Source organism: Manacus vitellinus, unplaced genomic scaffold, assembly GCF_001715985.3.
Source record: "Manacus vitellinus isolate BGI_N305 unplaced genomic scaffold, ASM171598v3 scaffold_2_pilon, whole genome shotgun sequence".
NCBI lineage: Eukaryota > Metazoa > Chordata > Aves > Passeriformes > Pipridae > Manacus > Manacus vitellinus.
Genome location: NW_021940208.1, coordinates 48126552 through 48145001, shown reverse-complemented (window position 1 = coordinate 48145001; position 18450 = coordinate 48126552). Strand labels below are relative to the sequence as shown.

At 38.5% G+C, this 18450-nt stretch overlaps 1 protein-coding gene across 1 annotated transcript in view; it reads right to left on the bottom strand.

The window, feature by feature from the left end:
* The window catches only part of PCCA (propionyl-CoA carboxylase subunit alpha), a 270550-nt gene that overhangs the window by 245509 nt on the left and 6591 nt on the right, over positions 1-18450 (bottom strand). Inside the window, exons 2-3 of the mRNA XM_029960846.1 lie at positions 17245-17292; positions 17080-17148 (exon numbers count right to left, since the gene is read on the bottom strand). Coding sequence (XP_029816706.1) covers positions 17080-17127 — 48 coding nt within the window. The 5' untranslated portion in view covers positions 17128-17148; positions 17245-17292. The remainder of the gene's footprint in view (positions 1-17079; positions 17149-17244; positions 17293-18450) is intronic.

Genomic DNA, 18450 nt, shown 5'->3' with positions numbered 1-18450 from the left:
CATCATCCCTACAGTTAACACACAAGCTCCTTGATTAGTGCACAAATCCCAAACGAGCCATTGCTAATGCTAAATAATTCCCTTCAGCCTCCTGCGACCATACCACAGGCTCCCCAATTAAATATAATGTCTCTGATGAGCCATATTAATCCGGACAAATTCCTGCCTGAGATTCTAGCCCACTCACTTCCTCTAAAGAAGCAAGTGAAATAAAAAGAGGAAAGCTGTGTACATAAAAATTAGCCAGAAGAATAGATTTGCCATGAAGCTTCAATTACAAAACTTTGCAGTTACAGTTATGCTATTCATGGAGGCATCCGTGAAACTGGCATGTTAATACAAGTTTACTGATAAGTGAATATGAGTAAATTACCATTTTAATAATTGAAAAGCAAGCATGTAAAGCAGATAGCTTTTCAATCAGTTAATTACAATTAGCAATATCTAATCACATGTGATAAAATTAACTCCGATCACTTGCTGGTGGTATAGCAATTATATTCAGCTGGTCTTGTGCATTAAGCATCATTTGAAACATTGGCATAGCTGTGCACACCCACACAAAAGGTTTTCTCAGGTTATAAAAATATTGCACTAATGACCCATACATAAAAAATTCAGAACTTGTACCAAGAAACTACCATGCCTATTAAAGGCCTGCTGCAGTATCACAGATTATATGGTGAAGTCCACATTTTTAAAGATATTTACATAGGTATCAAGCAACATTAAAATATTTTAATAATAGAAAGGAGCCAGTCATGGATCAAATATATAATAGCCAAATTATAGTAATCTCCCCAATTCAAAATGGGAAGAGTCTCTGGAAAACCTAATCTTTCCAGTGTACACCACAATTCCTTAACATTTAACTCAAAATTGCTGCCATTAGCTGGAAATTGACTACTCAGATTTTATAAAAATCATAAGGAGTTCCTACGATTCCTATAGAGTCCAATGTCCTTAACCCTAGTGCTGACCCTCTCACTAGAAGAGATATCAACAAAGGACATGTAAATAGACTGTTGCAGAAGTATCCTCTAGTAGTTTAAAATATTGCTTGCAACTGCACAAATTGTAAGATATTCAAATAACCCCCATGAAATTTTGATAAGCTCTTCCCCAAGGTCCTTGCACCTTCATCCTTACACTAATGCACTTCATCTTCATTTACCTGATCATTAGTTTCCAGTTTGTTCAGCTGGAAACCAACACACACTAATTACTTTGACATCACAAAGTCCTATCTGTCTTCACCACCTCCCCAGACAGCAGGGAGAAATTATCAAGGGTAGGCATGATAATATCCTGATAAATGATGATTCACATCACCTCACTGTCAATCATCCAGAAGTGCTCACGCAAGATACCACTCAATCTCATTACTGAATCCTAGGGCTAAGAGTACAATACACACCAGGAGTCATATTTCAAACAGCAGGCCACCTGGATAAGATGCAGCTCTTGGAGATTTTCATGAATTTTGTTGGCTTTTTGTTTTAACATGGTAAATGTCAAATATTCATCCATTTTACCATGTGTGTATAGGCTGGCAGAAAAGGACATGCTGAAAAGCAAGGCAATACATCTTGAGGGTTCAAGTGAGAAAAAAAATCTAGGTTCTTCAGAGGGGAGAGGAGGAGGACAGGTAAATTTCCTTAATTTAAGGAGAAAATTCATCAATCTATCTGAGGTTTTAAAGTTCAGTTTAATGATTTAAGTATCCTTCCTGCTGAAACAATCTAAATGTATTCAGAGGTCCGAAAGAAGTAATGCCAGCTTTGAAACTCATTGACAGAGGCGAAGTTCACTTTTTCCATGACATAAAGCAGATATTCATAAAAGCAACGTTCTGGTTCAATAAACAGCTGATAGGGAGTGCGGGATGGGAAGGATGTGTGTGTGTGACCAGTCAAGGAGCAAAACAAAAATTTAGTAGGAGCTGCTTCCTCAGAAAATATCGACTCTTTCCCTACTTCCAAAATAATATTGTCCTTCCATCTCTCTCAGCCCAATTACACGTATAAAGCAACATCCAACAGATAAAGACGAGGACTTGCTATCCAGCAGAGGATCTAAGGGTTGCTCTTTATGCTAAGGAATGAGGAGGGAATAATACATATGACCATCTCCTAGGTCTGTAACACACTCTCCATTTTCTTGCCCAAGAGAATCATGCACCATCGCTAAACTTGTACAATGATTGATCATATTGTTCAATGTATGGTGCATCGCTTATGGAAGAGGTGAGGGAGAAAAGAGGAAAACAATACTGAAAGAATGTGGGGGGAAAGTGTGAGGGAATTCCACAACCATGTGTGGTATATACTGTCAGGGAGAAGAAAAACAGTCAAAACTAAAGACCAAAAATTAAGAACACTATAGAAACAAACAAACAAAGAGCAAGCAAAAAAAGAACAAAGGAACTACAAAGATGCACATTCTACCACTGCACAGCATTTTTCTGGTTGAAGACATTTAAAACACTCAATCCCAGTCAGAGCAGCAGAGCGCTCTCTTGCAGGTATGGATGATACTGTTACAGGCATGCTCGTTCTGCATCCAGCGGCTGCCAGCCCACACTGGAGTCTGAACTTGGCAGGAACCCTCACATACACTTTCCTGCACCTCCGCTGCCCTAGACTGTTTGAAATATGATCACAGGCTCACAATGAAACCCTTGTCCCGTTTCAAAGTACTCTCCTCCTGTGGGGCTACAGGGGACAGGCAGCAACTTACAGACTCCTGTTCAGATAATGTTAACATAACATTTTTCAAGGAGAAGCTCAGAGGTTTCTCCTTCAAATGTTCTAAACGTTCTAAAATATATGTAAATGCAAATATAACAGAAATGCAAAGCTCCATAAAAAACGCTGAATGAAGTCATTTAGGTGTGGCTGCACTACCTACCTGACACATACACTATTCAAAGTCTACATTTTAAAGCAGGTGTGAATCACTAACAAAGTTCAAAACTGAAGAGCTCTTCATAAGCTTCCTGTCAAAATACTCAAGCTAAGTAAAGACAGCTTCTAGTCTAAAAATGCTTACAGATTTCCTACTCTCAAATCTGTGACCACACCCCTCACCTCTTTGGCTTATCAAACATACCTTACCAGCCTTATCTATCATGCTAAATACAAAACACAAATGATTCTACAACAAACTTGGCCCAGAAAGGTTAAACACCATATGCTTGGCCAACTTGACAAACTTGAAGCATTTTCCCCTTAAGAACCAAAGAGTCTGAAAATAAAACATAACCTATTTGCTCTAGCACATCAAGCAGGGCAAAACTAAGAGCAGAAACAGAGAACCTTTTTCCACTGAATGCAACCCAGTGCTTTCCTTCCCAGCTTTAGAGTAGGGCTGCTAGGGAGGGAAAGAATAATGAGTATTTTACAGAAGTGGAGCACTTACAAGAAAGGAAACAAGCAACTCTACAAAGTATCACTCCAAACAAGCTTCAAAGTTACAAAATTTTAGAAATGTCATTCAGTTATGACATTCATATATAAGTGAGTTTTCATTTTAACTTAAAAGCAAGCAGCCACCTTCATCCCAGGCTAACACCTTTGGTTTCTTAAAGAGCACATGATCTGACTATTTGCACTTTGAGAAGGCCACTGTTGGCTTAACAGCATGAAGGCATACAACAGAAATTTCTTCTGCAGAAAGAATACTGGTGCAGGGAATACACAGGCAGGCATGCCTGCCTGTAAAATGAATTTATGAAAGTAAATGTGTTAGCTTTACTCACAGGAATCTGAAGGCAGAAAATTATAATAGTGATTGTATGCTTCAGTTCAGCTGATGGAAATAAATGACACACCAGCAGTTGAAGACTTTCTTAAAAGGGTATATCTTCAAATCAAAAACTTTGTTTAAATTTCTTTATGTAAGAGCTATAACAACTGCTTTACAAAAAAAAAAATCTTAACACAGTGGTGCCACTTCTTGAATCTCAGTAGCCTAATTAAAAAAATTAGCTTTCAGAACTAATTGACAGAAAAAAAAAAACACATTTATTTTTGTTAGCTAAATTGGAAAAGAATTCCCCATAGAAAGAACAAAAAAAACTGGCACAGAAACAAACTTTAATATCAGACAAATACCGAGATGGACACATTAAGATATAAAAACCTACACCTTTCTCTTAAGTTATTGAAGTTAACTTGCAGTAGAATTACAGTACTTCCTCTAAAGGAAAAAAAAAAGTACACGGGAAACTGCTGTCAGCAAGTGTCACCACTGCAGAATTCACAGTCTATAAGTTTATCTACCAGTCTTGAGCTCCAGAGATACTGAACAAGAAGCACACAACAAAACTTCAGGCTCAATTCAACCCATATTCAAGAATGGTACTAAAAACTCTTCAAAACATTCAGCAAGTAGAAATTAAATACAAATTGCACTTCAACAGTAACTGTATCATGAGTAAAATAAAATCATATTTACTATTCAAATTCAGGTTATTATCTAAAAAAACGTAATCATTCATACATCTAAAATCCCACATTAGTCAAAACTTTGCATTTACAGAGAACAGTAAGGTATTTAAGGTAGCAAAAGACCCTCTACATACTTTCTTTTATCAAATAAAAGCTAACATTGATCTAAAAACATGAAAGAACATTAAAATGACAAAATACAACAGCAAAATCCATATTAGTACTACAGTTGAGTAAAAATAAAGCTTTGAATTTATCATTTAATTACTGAATAAAGAATCACCAACTGCTGAATTCATCAAGTATTACAGACAGTAAAAAGTCTTCTCAAACCAAAAGTACAAGAGGTGTTACAGTGGTTTCCACAGTTCTCAAAATTTTGCTATGTTTAACAAGGCAAACAACACAAGCAAACACACAAATACTTAAGTTTCAATCTACCTAAAAGTTAGGAGCAAGTAAAGTAAAGAAACAAAAGAACAGCACTGGGTTTTCAAATCCCAGCAGGTGGTCAACTGTGGCAGATAGCGAAGCTTACCAAGCCCAACCATTCTACACTTCATTCTCCTTTATAGAAAGGAAGGTTCACAAACCCAGGATCTGGTTTTATCAGGCAATAGCACTAAGTCATCCACACTCAAAGGGGCTTGGGATCATTTCTCACAGCACAAGTAAGTGACCAAAGAAAATGCCAAGAGGCAGGCCAAGCCAGGCAGGCTTCCAGGACCAAGCTTTCACTGCACCATGCAGCCAACCTGCGAAGGTCCTCATGCTACAGAAATGTCACAGTACCTAAAACTTGTTATCACAGTTGGTTTGGGGTTTTTGTTTTGTTGATGTGGTTTTTGTTTGGTTTTTTTTTTTTGCTGCCCCCTCCCACCCAACCTATCCCTGCTTTTTTTTTAAAGCTTTTTTTTCCTGTTAGTCTATAACACATTCCAAGTACCAGCTTCTCACCTCCACAGAGCACAAACATTAGCCAGGCACTACCATTACCTTCATTATATTCAGGAAAAGCCTTTACAGAAAAAAAAAAATGAAATATCAGGCTCAGTAAATTAAGTTTTTCTTGGGTTCAGGAGCATTTCTAGGGGATTCACTTGAAAGTTGAAGTGAAGAGCTTTGAAACAGCTAAAGCACCACATGCAAAATTGAAAAACACGAAGCACAAGAATAGCAAAATTATGTAAGAAACTGTCTTAAACATGAGCTATTATTAAACTTCCTGACATTATTCTCAAAATTTTACACTCAACTTTTATTAAGAGACAAGTAGAGACTTATATGTACTTTCATTATTCCCTTTTTATACCTTCTCAGAATCACATCAGTACTTTGATAATTGCATATGCCAATGAAAATCTTCGCTGAAAAAAGCTTCTCCAAAGCTGAACTTGATAGTTCTGCCATGGGTGAAGAGAAATTTAAAAAAACATCCCCCAGGTTAGAAAAAAAAAAGCCACCCACACAAACAGGTCATACTTCCATAAGCATCTAAATTACCTGTGAAGAGGCATTCCTTTTCCCATCAAATATGATGCAATAATCTTCGTTCACAAAGCCTAGCCATGAATGATGCAATAAGTGGTCAAAGAGACAGTTTCCTTCTTTCATGTTGCATAACCAAGGACTATTGATTAATCATGTATTTGCCCATTTGACAACAGAATACAAATTAACTTAGTCTGTTTACTTGAGTTCTCTCCAACCTTGTGAGCTTTTAAAACAAGCAACAAACAAAAGTGAACAATAATTGAGGATGGATGGGACCTCTAAAGAGCTGATCAAATTTTTCTATCACTTAGTAGTTTACCTAAGTTGACTACCTCACAAATTCAGCTACTAAGATACTACAGAACACCAGTAAGAGTCCTGGTAAAGCCACAGTAACTGATATCTACTGCTTTTTTTGGAGCAGGTCACATCAAAGACGGGCCACCAGATTAGCCAGGCACAATTTGCTGCAATAAACTCATGTCGACCGCTGTCAATCATTCTCATACTTCATGAGAACAAGACACAGCTTCCAAAAAAATTCACACCATGTTTTTTTTCCAATTACTTCCTGTAGTTCTCTGGATCAAAGAAACAGTTATCCCCTCCCAGTCATCAGGATGCTCTGACAATACTGACATTTCAAAGATGGGAGAGAACAGTCTCATAATGAAATCAGCTCATTTCTTCAATCCAGATGCATGCCATCCCTCCCACAGACTTTTCTATGTCCCAATTCACTTATATAATCCCATTTGATCTTTTCCTACTGTGAACAAGGCTACACTTTTGCCTGACACTGCAACCAAGCTCATGGACCTAGGAGGCCAAGGAGTGGACCTTCCCAGTACAAGCCAAAGCAAATTAGGTACTGAGTACCTCAGACTTTTCCATACCCTTTGCCATTATCACGTCACCTTGTTCAATGAGCCCTCATTTTCCTTTTCCTTTGCAAAAACTTCCTGTCACCCCTTCAATATGTAGTCAACACCAGCAGAGCTTTGGCTTCCTTAATTATGCCCCTGCACACTCTGGGTAACTCAGCTCTGCCTTTATCTGCTCTATATTCACTTTCTATATTTGAACTCTGCTCAGGTTCTTGTGCTTGTAGAAGATTACTCCTGAGGATCAACAAGCTCTCTTGGGCCTCTCTGACTTACAAAGCAGTCTTCCATGAGATCCTGGGAAGCAAACCCTTGCCTCAGGCAAAAAAAACCCTGGACTTCTGAAGTCCATGGTTGTGATTCTGCTGTTTGTCTTGCTCCTCTCAGACACCTAAACCTCACCATTTCAGAGTGGTCCTAGGGCTTCACATCCCTGATCGCTTCTCTCCTTTTTCTAAGAGGTCCAGCACAGCATCTCCTCTGGTTAACTCAATCATTTGTGCCAAGAAACAACTCTTCACACAGTCCAAAAGACTCAAGTGCTTTCACTCTGTCTTTCCAGCAAGTATCAGGATGACTAAAACCCCACACGTATACTAATGTCTTAGAATCACAAGGTTTCCTTCAGTTTTCTAGAGCTGGCTTTATCTGCTTCTTATTCTTGATCAGATCTATGGCATTCACCACAACATGGCCTAGTGGCAGAAGTCACAGCCTCCCCTATACTGAAGTTCTCCATCCTCCGCTCATTCAGCACAGTCTCTTGCAAAGCTCTTGGCTCTGCAGCTTCTCTGCAAAGAACCTGTCAGTCTGTTTTGTCCTTCCTGATCCTGCACGTCAACTCATCTCCTCCCTGCAGCTCCTTCACTTGCAACTCAGCATCTGGACCAGAGCACAATCCACAAGGGAACTCAGCACCTACTCTCAGCCTCAAATGCCCGGCAGAAACACCAAGCATTTGCTAAAGCCCAAGACACGAAAGACCACAGCCCTGCTCTTTCCATGTACTTTTAAATATCAACTTATGACTGCTGGAGAGATTTATGATTAACACATGTTCAGCTACTCAAAGACACTCTTCTTCTACTCTTACAATATGGTACCATAAGGAATTAATGAGGGCATGGAACAACTTTTGCAGTGAGTATCATAAGAAAGCAGTCCCCAAATTTAACTATGATTACTTTCAAAGCATCCCTTGAAAATACAGCATTGATACCATCCAAGAACAGACAAATAACTATTAAAAAGTCTTAAGAGCTACCCACAGATTTTTATATATCCATGTTAGTGAAAAACAAGACAAAATCAAAAGCATTCCCAAGTCCATACCAAAACATACAGATTTTCATTAGCCATTAGACATTCATGTGAACAAACTTAAAACAAGCCTTTTAACATCTTTCAGGATCTCCACAGTTCAGCATGATGATAGAGCATTAGAAAGAAGTAGTCCAAATAACAAGCAGTTTCACACATCTGACAAAGTACCACTTTATGTGGGACCATATGACAAACAAAGCCACTCAACAGGAGCAATCTGGCTATTGTTGTTCTCAGGAGACAACCACTGCCAAGGTAAATAAAGATATAACCCCATAATAACTGTACTGAGGTGGGTCACCTGATTCTCTAGAAAGTGCCTGTAACATACTTAGATAAGAATCTGCCAAAAAGTGCCAACTAACAAGAGCTGGAAGATCACCTGGTGACATCTGTTTTTATGCAGCAACACACACCAAGACGCACCAACTGCACTTCACTGTATGATAGTTGTATGCTGTAAGAGAGCTATGGGACAAAATCATAATCCAATATTACAAAGAAATTGTACAGTCAAAGGGATACAAAACAAATTTATGATTTCTCAAAAGGCTTTCTCGGACAGGCATTAATCTAGACTAAGACTTCTGTATTGTTGCAAAAAAAAGGTCTTTGAAGATGAAAGGAAGAGTACATCATGTCTTTAGTCAGGCAGCTCGGACTACTTATGTGGAAGAAAGAATGTAAAGAACTGGTTTTTTTCCTCTGCTCCCCCCTTCCAAAGCACTATGACTCACTGCCCCCAATAGGTATCATCAGTGTCACTCTGAAACTATAGCTGCTTCTCAGATTAATTCATAATGCTTCAGGATACTACACACTGAATAAAACATATGAAAACAAAATTACAAGAGATCAACCTTACAGACATGCTTCCGGGACAGTGATGTTCCCTCACTACAAAAAGCAAACAAGGGAGATGACATGCTCTCGCAAGTTTGTCAACAGCAAAGCCCACATTAAAAGCAGTTTCACAACTGTCAGTACCCTACTTTACAAGGCCAGTAACATTACAGGTCAACAGGTGAGCTGACATTAAACACCAGCTACAAAGGGACTGCAAGAATTCATACAACACTATATATCAAATTGAAGTCCAGGAATGAAACTGAGAGCACTGCCTAATTAGCACAGCAAGACAGAGACAGAAACCAAGAGGTACTGTACCTAAACCTAATACATGCATCTCCATAAATCCAAGTTACCACCCAGTACAGCTATTACCTTGCACCAACTATTCAAACACTGACTACCATTCTCCCTCTATAATAAACAAGATACATAAGGGTTGGAGGTGGTTGGTTTCAAACAACTATAAAAGTATGTTAGTTGATACCTATAGATATTTCAGTGGTAATAAAAAAAGGTATCTCAAACACATCCTTTTTACAGTGTTACCTTGTTGAAAGCAAACAAGTGACAGATGCTTTTTGTGAACAAGTAGAAGAATATAACCTAAAACCACAATATCCATAAAAGTGACACGCATCTATACCTTATATCTTGCAAACTGCACCTTCACTTCATTTCCTGTCTCCAACCTTGAGTTTTTCAATCTTTCAGGCCTTTCATAAGCAAGTCAGTTCCTTGTTTAACACTCTTCCCCAGAAAAAAAGTACCAGGATCCCATCCACGGAATCACAGACTCCACAATACCCTAGCAGCTAACAATCTAAGAAAGTATCTGGCTTTAAATACCACGCTTCTTACAAGGATCTTTTAAGACAGCTCTGCTTCCTAATCCAGTTTTCACATAGTGTGAATCTGTATCTCGGATATCTTATTTCCTTCCCAGTTCCCTTTTCCCCACATCCCACGCTGGTGGGATGTGTGATGGGACTAACTCAAAACATTAAATCTACAATGTCTCTCAAAAGGTTAATCAGGTATTCTCCTTGTTCCCAACCACGTGTCCCCTGATGACACCATCTTTAGCATTCATTAACCTATGCAAAGAGTCACATCAGCCTGCTGATCCACATTTCTTTCTTTTCTTTTCTCCACCGTTCTCCTAGAGATAAGCAGCCTGGATCCACTTAACAAAAGGCTGCACAAGCAGTACAAAAGTGTAGGTACACAAAAGATAGGAAGGTAAGAAGGGGAGAGAACTACTCTTAATCAGCACCATCTTACATGAGTTGGAAAAAGTCATTTTCTAAGTACTTGTGAATGTTATTCACAAAAAACCTGCCTCATCAGGCCTATCTCTGTCTAGAAGTGATCATTATAGTAAAGGGAAATTGAGCCCAGGGCCTGCTCACCAGTATTTACACCCACACAGACAAAAAAAAGAGATAGTATTACCAAATAGTATTGCTCATTAATAGTGCCTGAAAACAGATCATCTGTGAATAACCACAACCACAGTTGATAACAAACATCACAGCTGGGACAATATAAACCACAGGAACAGCAGATGTGAATCTGCACGATGAAATATTTGCTGCTGAGGACATGGTTGCAGGATGAAGTTAGGAAAGAGGCAGAACACTCTCAATGCCTCAAAGGAGGAGTCATCCAAGGGACCTTCTGTTCTGTCTCCAATAGAGTGAGACAAAAACCATGCTGCTGCAGTGCCTCTCTTACAGAACAACATGGTATAACTATCTTTTTTGGTCAACTGACAATGTTTAATTGCATTAAAATTACTATACACAGCACTTTCCACCACCACCCCTAGAAAGACTACAGTTCAGCACAAGCAAAACAGACTACAACAGTGCTCCTTACAGCCAATGAAAAATTGATTATTTCCTCATCAACAGCACCCTCCACAAACCCACACAGTTTCAAAGCAATGATACACTTTTAAAAAAGAAAAAGCAGACTGTACTTGGCAGGCAAGATACAATTCTCACACTCCTTCCACAGAGATATTTCCCCTCCTGGGATGACCATCACCTGCATTCCTCATGCTTTACAAAACTGTTCAGTAGTTCACTCAATACAGCAGAGACAGGACAGCAACATCATCTCTGCCACATCTGGTGAAGAAATAAGCAACATGTTGTCTCACTTTTGAAACAAGAGGCAAATACTTTGAAGGAAGAGGAGAACAGCAACTGCAAACCTGACCCTAATGTTTCCTTGGTGTGATCTGGCACGTTCCTGTTCTGCATACCTTGCAAACAACACCATGTATGAAGAGTGAATTTCTCCAGACAGGACATGGAGGCAGAGTCCATTCTATATACCCTTCACAGCAGCCTGGGTATAGTGTATTTCAAAAAGGCATTAAAATATTAGAGTTTCCTTTTCATATAGGTACTCAAACAGATCTCTTCAAGTTATCTGAGCACAAACTCCTGAAGTGCCATTGGGATACAATGAGCTGTCAAAATTACTGAATTTCTAGTTTTGTAGCAGATGATGGAAGAAAGCTTTGCACATTTTAAAGATGTAAACAGAAAAAAACCCAAGTAAATGAGAGTCTGGACAAATGTTAAGACCTCTAAGTTAGTTACAAGTAAATGAAACTCCTCAGTTTTGGATAAACTTCCACTTTTCAAACTAAAAAAACACAAAAAAGTTTAGATTAAAACTTAAATGCCAAATTCCTCTCCAATATTTACTTTTGCCACCTAGATTTCTTAAGAACAAAAGAACTTGACAGCATCCTATTAAGCTATAGGGAAGTCTTCAGCAAAATTCTAAGTTTCTATTGCTTCAGCAAAAAGCTCATCTTGCTCACCCAAATTCATTCAGCTCAAAACAGACTTGGTAGAGAAGCTTACATTCTTCTTCAGCTTTGCAACCTTCTTAAATGAGATTTTCCCCAACTTCCGTCTGAAAACCTGCCTCAGACTCCAAGTTTAAAAAAAAGAAATAAAGTCAGGGAAGGAATACAGATCTTCTATTTCTAGTTAATTTGATTTTTTTCAATTTTCTGACACTGAAAAAGATTACAGTTTTGGGAGAAGAGCTCAAATCTGTGCAATTACCTTTACACCAATAAAAGCATTTGCATTACTTTTGTTTTTGTATTATCTAGCAGAACAAGATTTAGAACAGGCAATTTAATACAATAACACCTGAAGTCTTAAGTGACTGACTGAAAAAAACTTATATGAAAGAAGTATAACTAACTGCCCACTACTCTGTTAAGTTTTAGTAGTTTACATTACTTTCCCATGGGATTTTTTCAGTCATTTATAGTTCATTGCTTCATATGGCTATAGAATCCCTGCTGTGTTAAAAAATGCCAAGTAAAATTATATCTCATTCACTGCTTTATGCTATACCTTCTTTTGTTCAGATCCAATTAGTGAAAGCTTGTTCTTCATTTATCATACTTTTAGCTGATTACATTAGGCATTACAATAGTTCTCTAGCTTTCCTTGACAATGTTTGCACCATCAGTGTTACATTTATGGTTGAGGAGGCTCTTTCATCTTAACCCTCTATTCCAATCAGTTCAGGGGGAAAGAGTACATACGATTACTCTTGTTCAGCTGAAACTTCTTTGCTTGTTTTCTCATATCAAAAATAATTCCACTAGATGTTTTAATTAAAAAAATAATCCAAATTCTATTGGTCCTTCCCCACTTCACCTAAGTGTAAAGAATGTTCTGAAAGCTGAACACTGAAGTTAACAAAACCCAGCATTTTGAACAGTATACAACTTTTTTTCCTCTGCTTTCCCCAAAATAACAGATGTAATAAAAAAGTATTGGCCAGGATTTTCAAGACCCTAAAAGCATCCATTATGACCTACTTTTTTTCAAAACATTCAGTACCACGTGAGCAACTGTATGCTCCATGGGGGTCTCAGCAGCCATTTTGTCAGGTTGTTTTCCCCAACCACCACAATTATTTTTACGTCAGGACAATTGCTAAAGCAGCAGCTTCTCTTCCACAGCACAACTAACTTTAGACGTAACTTTTTTTCCCAGTTCACACATGCTCTCACCTCCACAAAGATAAATGCAATTCAATCCCATTTAATACCATTTCCAGCTATCTGTAATTTTGCATTAATACAGATGCATCCAAAAGTCTCTGAAGTCACCCATCTCCTTTTAAGTTTTGTTAATGCTCTCTTCACTATCACTGTAAAAATTTTAATCCATAAAAATTTTTCACGTCTTTGGCCATTTTTTAAATTAAGAGCACAAGCAGTGTATTTTTTTCTTTGTATTTTCCCTCTTCAGGTAAGCTTTATTTGGCTCTTGGCAGGTTGTTCAATTTTTGCGACATTCCCAGTTTATAACAGTCCTCTCTGCTGTTTCCTGAAATGGCAAAGTTTTAATTCCTTGAAATGAAAATTCCTTTATGCTCTCATAGTCTAGTGGACAGTTTTATCTATTAATGATAAAAGTATGTCAAAATTAATATTGCTCTAACAGCATATTCAAAACATTTGCCCTGGTGATGTACAGAAACTAAGTCTAAAGACCAAGAGAAAGCCGTTTCATGGAAAGTTTATATGTATTTCAGCTATTCCCACAACCTCTATTCAGCACCGTAAACTCCACAAGGATTTCAGATAATTTTAAAATTTTTTAAAAAAATGAAAGAAAAGTTGAATATTCAGCAAAAAAACCACACCAAAATGAAGCTCTAGGATAAGATTACTCACTAGCGAGTCTTACGCTACCTGCATTCAAAGACAATTATTTTAAGACTGTATACCATTCCTATCCAAACACCAGTGAAAATGCCTGCTTGAGTCATTTATGCATATCACTGGATAGGGAATAAATTAGAAGCTATTACTAAAGATAACACTGAATTGCTAGAAACCTTGGGGCAGTTTTCTTTCTCCCCTTAAATATTTAGTGAACACACTGAAGGAATTCTGCCTCACTTCAATTTCAGTTCTGTTTTCAACCAATATGACAGCAAGAGAGACGGAACAGACAGACTGGATCACCCTCTTTTACAGTTATTTTTGTAACAATGAATTCATATTAAGAGTATCAGGCTACCCATTTCTCAGCAAGTAGCTATAGAGATGATGTAATCGATATAGCTACAGGTAGTGTAATAAGGGGCCATTAGTACATCTCAAGGGTTACTCCACATTCTAAACAGAAAATTTATCTACTCCAATTAGTGTTATTTCTAAACACATTAATAAAAAAGTTATTTTTGTAAACCATCCCTACCTGCTTTAGTCACCTAAAACCACATGCCACTGGATGGACAACTAGTTCAACTGCATGCCTTGACATTTATTTCTGCCTTTGGTTCAATGACCATCATCATCAGGGTAGCTGCCTATCATAGTTGATGTCTTTGCAATACAAGTCATGAAGGAGTGAGAGATGCTCTGTCAAGCAGAAAATCTAAAGAATATTAACAACTCTTGCAGCATCCCACTGCTAAACAAACAGGTTTCTCCTAGCTCCTTGAGGACAGAGGTTCCTTTGGCAGGTTGCATCAGCTCCCAGGTTTGATTTCAGGGTGTCTGGGATTTCACTATGACTGGTACAACTGAGAAGGCAGCTGTTGATGGATCCTGAACACAATTATGGGCAATTATGGTTGGATACTTTATGGTAAGCAACAGAGTCAAAGAATTTGGCCTCTGGGCTCATCTATCAAGATCATCCAAACTGGCAATCACACACATCACTGCAACAGGCCACGCTATTCCCACAATGAATAACTGGAGGTATCCAAGTCACTAAGACAGGCAACATCAGCTAAACTATTTCCAGTGCAAGCACACAACATAGTGATTAAAGGATGTATGGTAGACATAAATGATGTGTATAATTAGACCAAAAAACTAGCTTAGACTTAATACCACTTCCTTATTTTAAACATACAGAAGAGTATTTCAAGTAGCCTGCCTCTCATTTTCTTTAGATACTTGGAGCTTCAATGCACATAGCTACTGCTTAACCTTGCACAGATCAGTTTGATCAGTCTATAAGCAGGGATCTAAAGGGCTAAGCAAACACTGTCAGCCTTACAGCATTTATTAGTCTCGTCTCTTGTTCGTGAACTCAGAATGTCAGCATCCCATTTAACACACTTAATGTTATCTTTATGAACTGCCATAAGTATATTAATGCATTTCTGAGATACCAGCTTGGATTTCCTTTCTCTCGTGAACTATTACAAATTAAAGATCCTATCTGTCTTTTAAAGCCAAGACAGCACTGTAGATCGAAGCAACATAGACACATTTTCAAATTCCTCTTTGTAATGCACTATTTGTACTCCCTTCCCTAAGGTCATGAGTTATACTTTTTCATGTCATTATACTTTTCATGTCATTCTTACTCCCTCATTATGTTCTTCAATCTTTGTTTTTACTTACTGCTTTCAGATTTTTTTCATAGTCTCCAGATCGTAGAGTCCACACAATAAACAGACACACTGGAGAGAAGACCAATTCATTTTCTCAAGTCTATTATGGACTGGTGAAAGAACATGTTTTCTTTTTTTAAACAGCTTTTTAAGTCTATTTTCAGGATGAATTCACACCAGTGAACAAGGCTATGCAGTGCTGCTAAACAGTCAATCCATTTATCCTAACAGCAGATATCATATATATAAGACGGAATTCAAGCATCCATCAGCATGCTTCGGTTTTACTAGAGGAATAATAGGTCATACACAGTAGTTTGTATTCATATTCACATAACCCTTGGTTTCCAAAAGAAATAGAATTTATCATGATGTCTGACATCTCACCATTAAGAATTTCATTTCAGTCCTCTGAGTACTCACAGGCTACTACACTCTACCAGTTACAGCTACCTGTTGAAATCCAGACCAAGTATACTTTCCATTCACCTCAAACAAATTAATTACTTGGCATAAAAATCCTTCAGTAGAGCATTCCAGAAAGTCCCATTTCAGCCCCTTGCTCTATCTACATATGAACTGAGCTGGTCATGTAGTATTAGAACCACAAAGGAACTCTGACAAAAACATTGTCAAAGTCCAAAACTCCCAACAGTTCTCACCTTTCACTTAACTCTGAAAACACCTAAGTTCTAACTACTTTCAGATTTCATCAACCATGCTTCAGTTTTTCCAAAGTTGAGTAACTCAACATCTATATTCACAAGTCCTGTCCTGCATACAATACACATTTTTTTTCCCTGATATCTTGTCTGAGTGACTTCTTTTATTAAATCATAACAGGGTTTTCACTCCCTTCCAGATTTCAACAAACTATCCTGGGACATGGGATTATCCCTAGCCATTTCTCCTGTACCAGTTCTACTGTAGTAGAGTGTGTTCTCTTAGTCAACAAGGACCCGCAAGTATGACTACACTTGCTGTTATATCACAGAAGAAATTATCCCCCTATTCTTGCCATGAATGACTTCAATTATTTCTAAAAGAGACACTACAAGGACCTGAAAATGGGCAAGTAGCTAGACAAGTACCTTACTTGTCCGAAAAGTCATTTTACCACCTTCCTGCCATGCTGCTGAATATTCAAGGCACCTCAATATCCGAATCAAATGGAACAGCTCCAGTAGGCCTGTTCAGCACACCCAGTGGGAGAGGGCACTTCTCCGGGAAGGGGGATGCAATGAGCTGGATTTACCAGGCACAGGAAAAATTTATACTAAGCTCTACACCATCTCCTAAGATCCACTTTTCATTGCCTTTTTTGTGTACATTAGTAAAACATAATTTAAGTGTCACTGCCACTCACACTAGGTGCACATATCTGTGTGCACATGTGTCTAGCTTAATCCACACAAAGAGGAAGGTAACATTTACACAAGCAAAACATAGAAGAGTTCACATAAAAGATATGCTAAATACTTGTCTAATTCTCCCTCCAACTTGGTATCTCCACTCCGTTCAAGCACACAGAGGAAAAGGACATACAGAAAGATACTTCAGAATTGCCAATATGCTTACCACAATAATCAACAAACCTGTATAAAAGTTGCAAGTCTTGCAGAATTACTAAGAACCCCATTTACCATTTGAATTCAAGTAGTACTTACAGCGTTGGCATCAACATCACTGTGTATGGCAACAGTTTTAATCCCCATCTTCTTACACGTTTTGATGACCTACCATATAAGAAGTGACAATTATGAATATTTAAAATACCAGTAATGTAAGAATTAACCACAAAAAAAGAAAAAAATAAAAGACTACATACTTACTCGGCATGCAATCTCTCCTCTGTTGGCAATAAGGAGTTTTTCAAAAGTCTGAAGGGAAAAGAACAATAAGAATCTTGAGATATGAGCAAACACAAATTTTTCTCCCTCCAGAAACATGTATTCTTTTCTCCTCCACTTCCACTAAAACCATAGTTTATCCATGAGCTTGTAATTCTGAGATCATCTACTTTTAAAAAAGTTCTGCTGATTTAACAGTGATGATATAACAAACAGTATGCTTTACTAGATCTACCTAGCACACACACAGGTTCAGAAGAAAAAGGTTTTGAATATTCACACCAGCATTCTTTGGCTCTCCTTACCAGGCACTGTGCAGAAACTAGAACCCTACGGCAGCAGCTCTAGGAACCAGTCAAGTCCAGGGAAGAGGTGTAAGCAGGTATGCTGCCTCGCATCAGCACAGGTACATACTGGTAGTATGCAGATACAGTGCTGACAGGTACAGTGGTCAGTGCCCCTAATCTGTATAGATGACCTGGAATACAATACTCATCTGTTATGGGAGAACTTTAAAAGACATTCCAATCATAAGGAAGAGAGCCTTCTCTCTACCTAGGCATGGGGGGTAAAAGACAAACACTTCCACGCTGTCCAGGCACTCCTGCTGACTTATACCAGCTAGCCCCTACTCGTATCTGAGCCTCAGGTGAGGAACCTGGCAAAATCTTTCATTGCCATCATGACACTGTGTGGTGGGGAAAAAAAGTGGTTTTTCCCCCTGTAGTCAAAAAAAAATGGTAACCCCCGAGGGGGTGGTGTCTCTCTTGGTGTTAACCCAATCAGCGCTCCTGCAAATGTAAAACACATCACACCAAACCAGAAAAGAAGGGTGATGTTTTAGTTGAAGATGAGAGTGGCCATGTTCTGAAGCCACGAGGAGAAGGAGCAGGAGCTGGGGGGCTACAAGAACTTGGAACAGTGTTAAACTGGGCCAAATTCCGTAGCAAAGAGTTGGAGGAGTTTCTCCTCTGTGAGCAGCAGCAGGAGATACTGAAAAGCAGCAGCAAAGCAGCGAATGGAGAACAGGGGCAGAAAACCGAGAGATAAGAAGAAACAGCAGAGACGGCTTGCAGCCAAGCAGGACGACACAGAGATCTCTGAGAGAGAGAGAGAGACAGAGAGAGAGAGAGACAGAGAGAGAGAGAGACAGAGAGAGAGAGAGACAGAGAGAGAGAGAGACAGAGA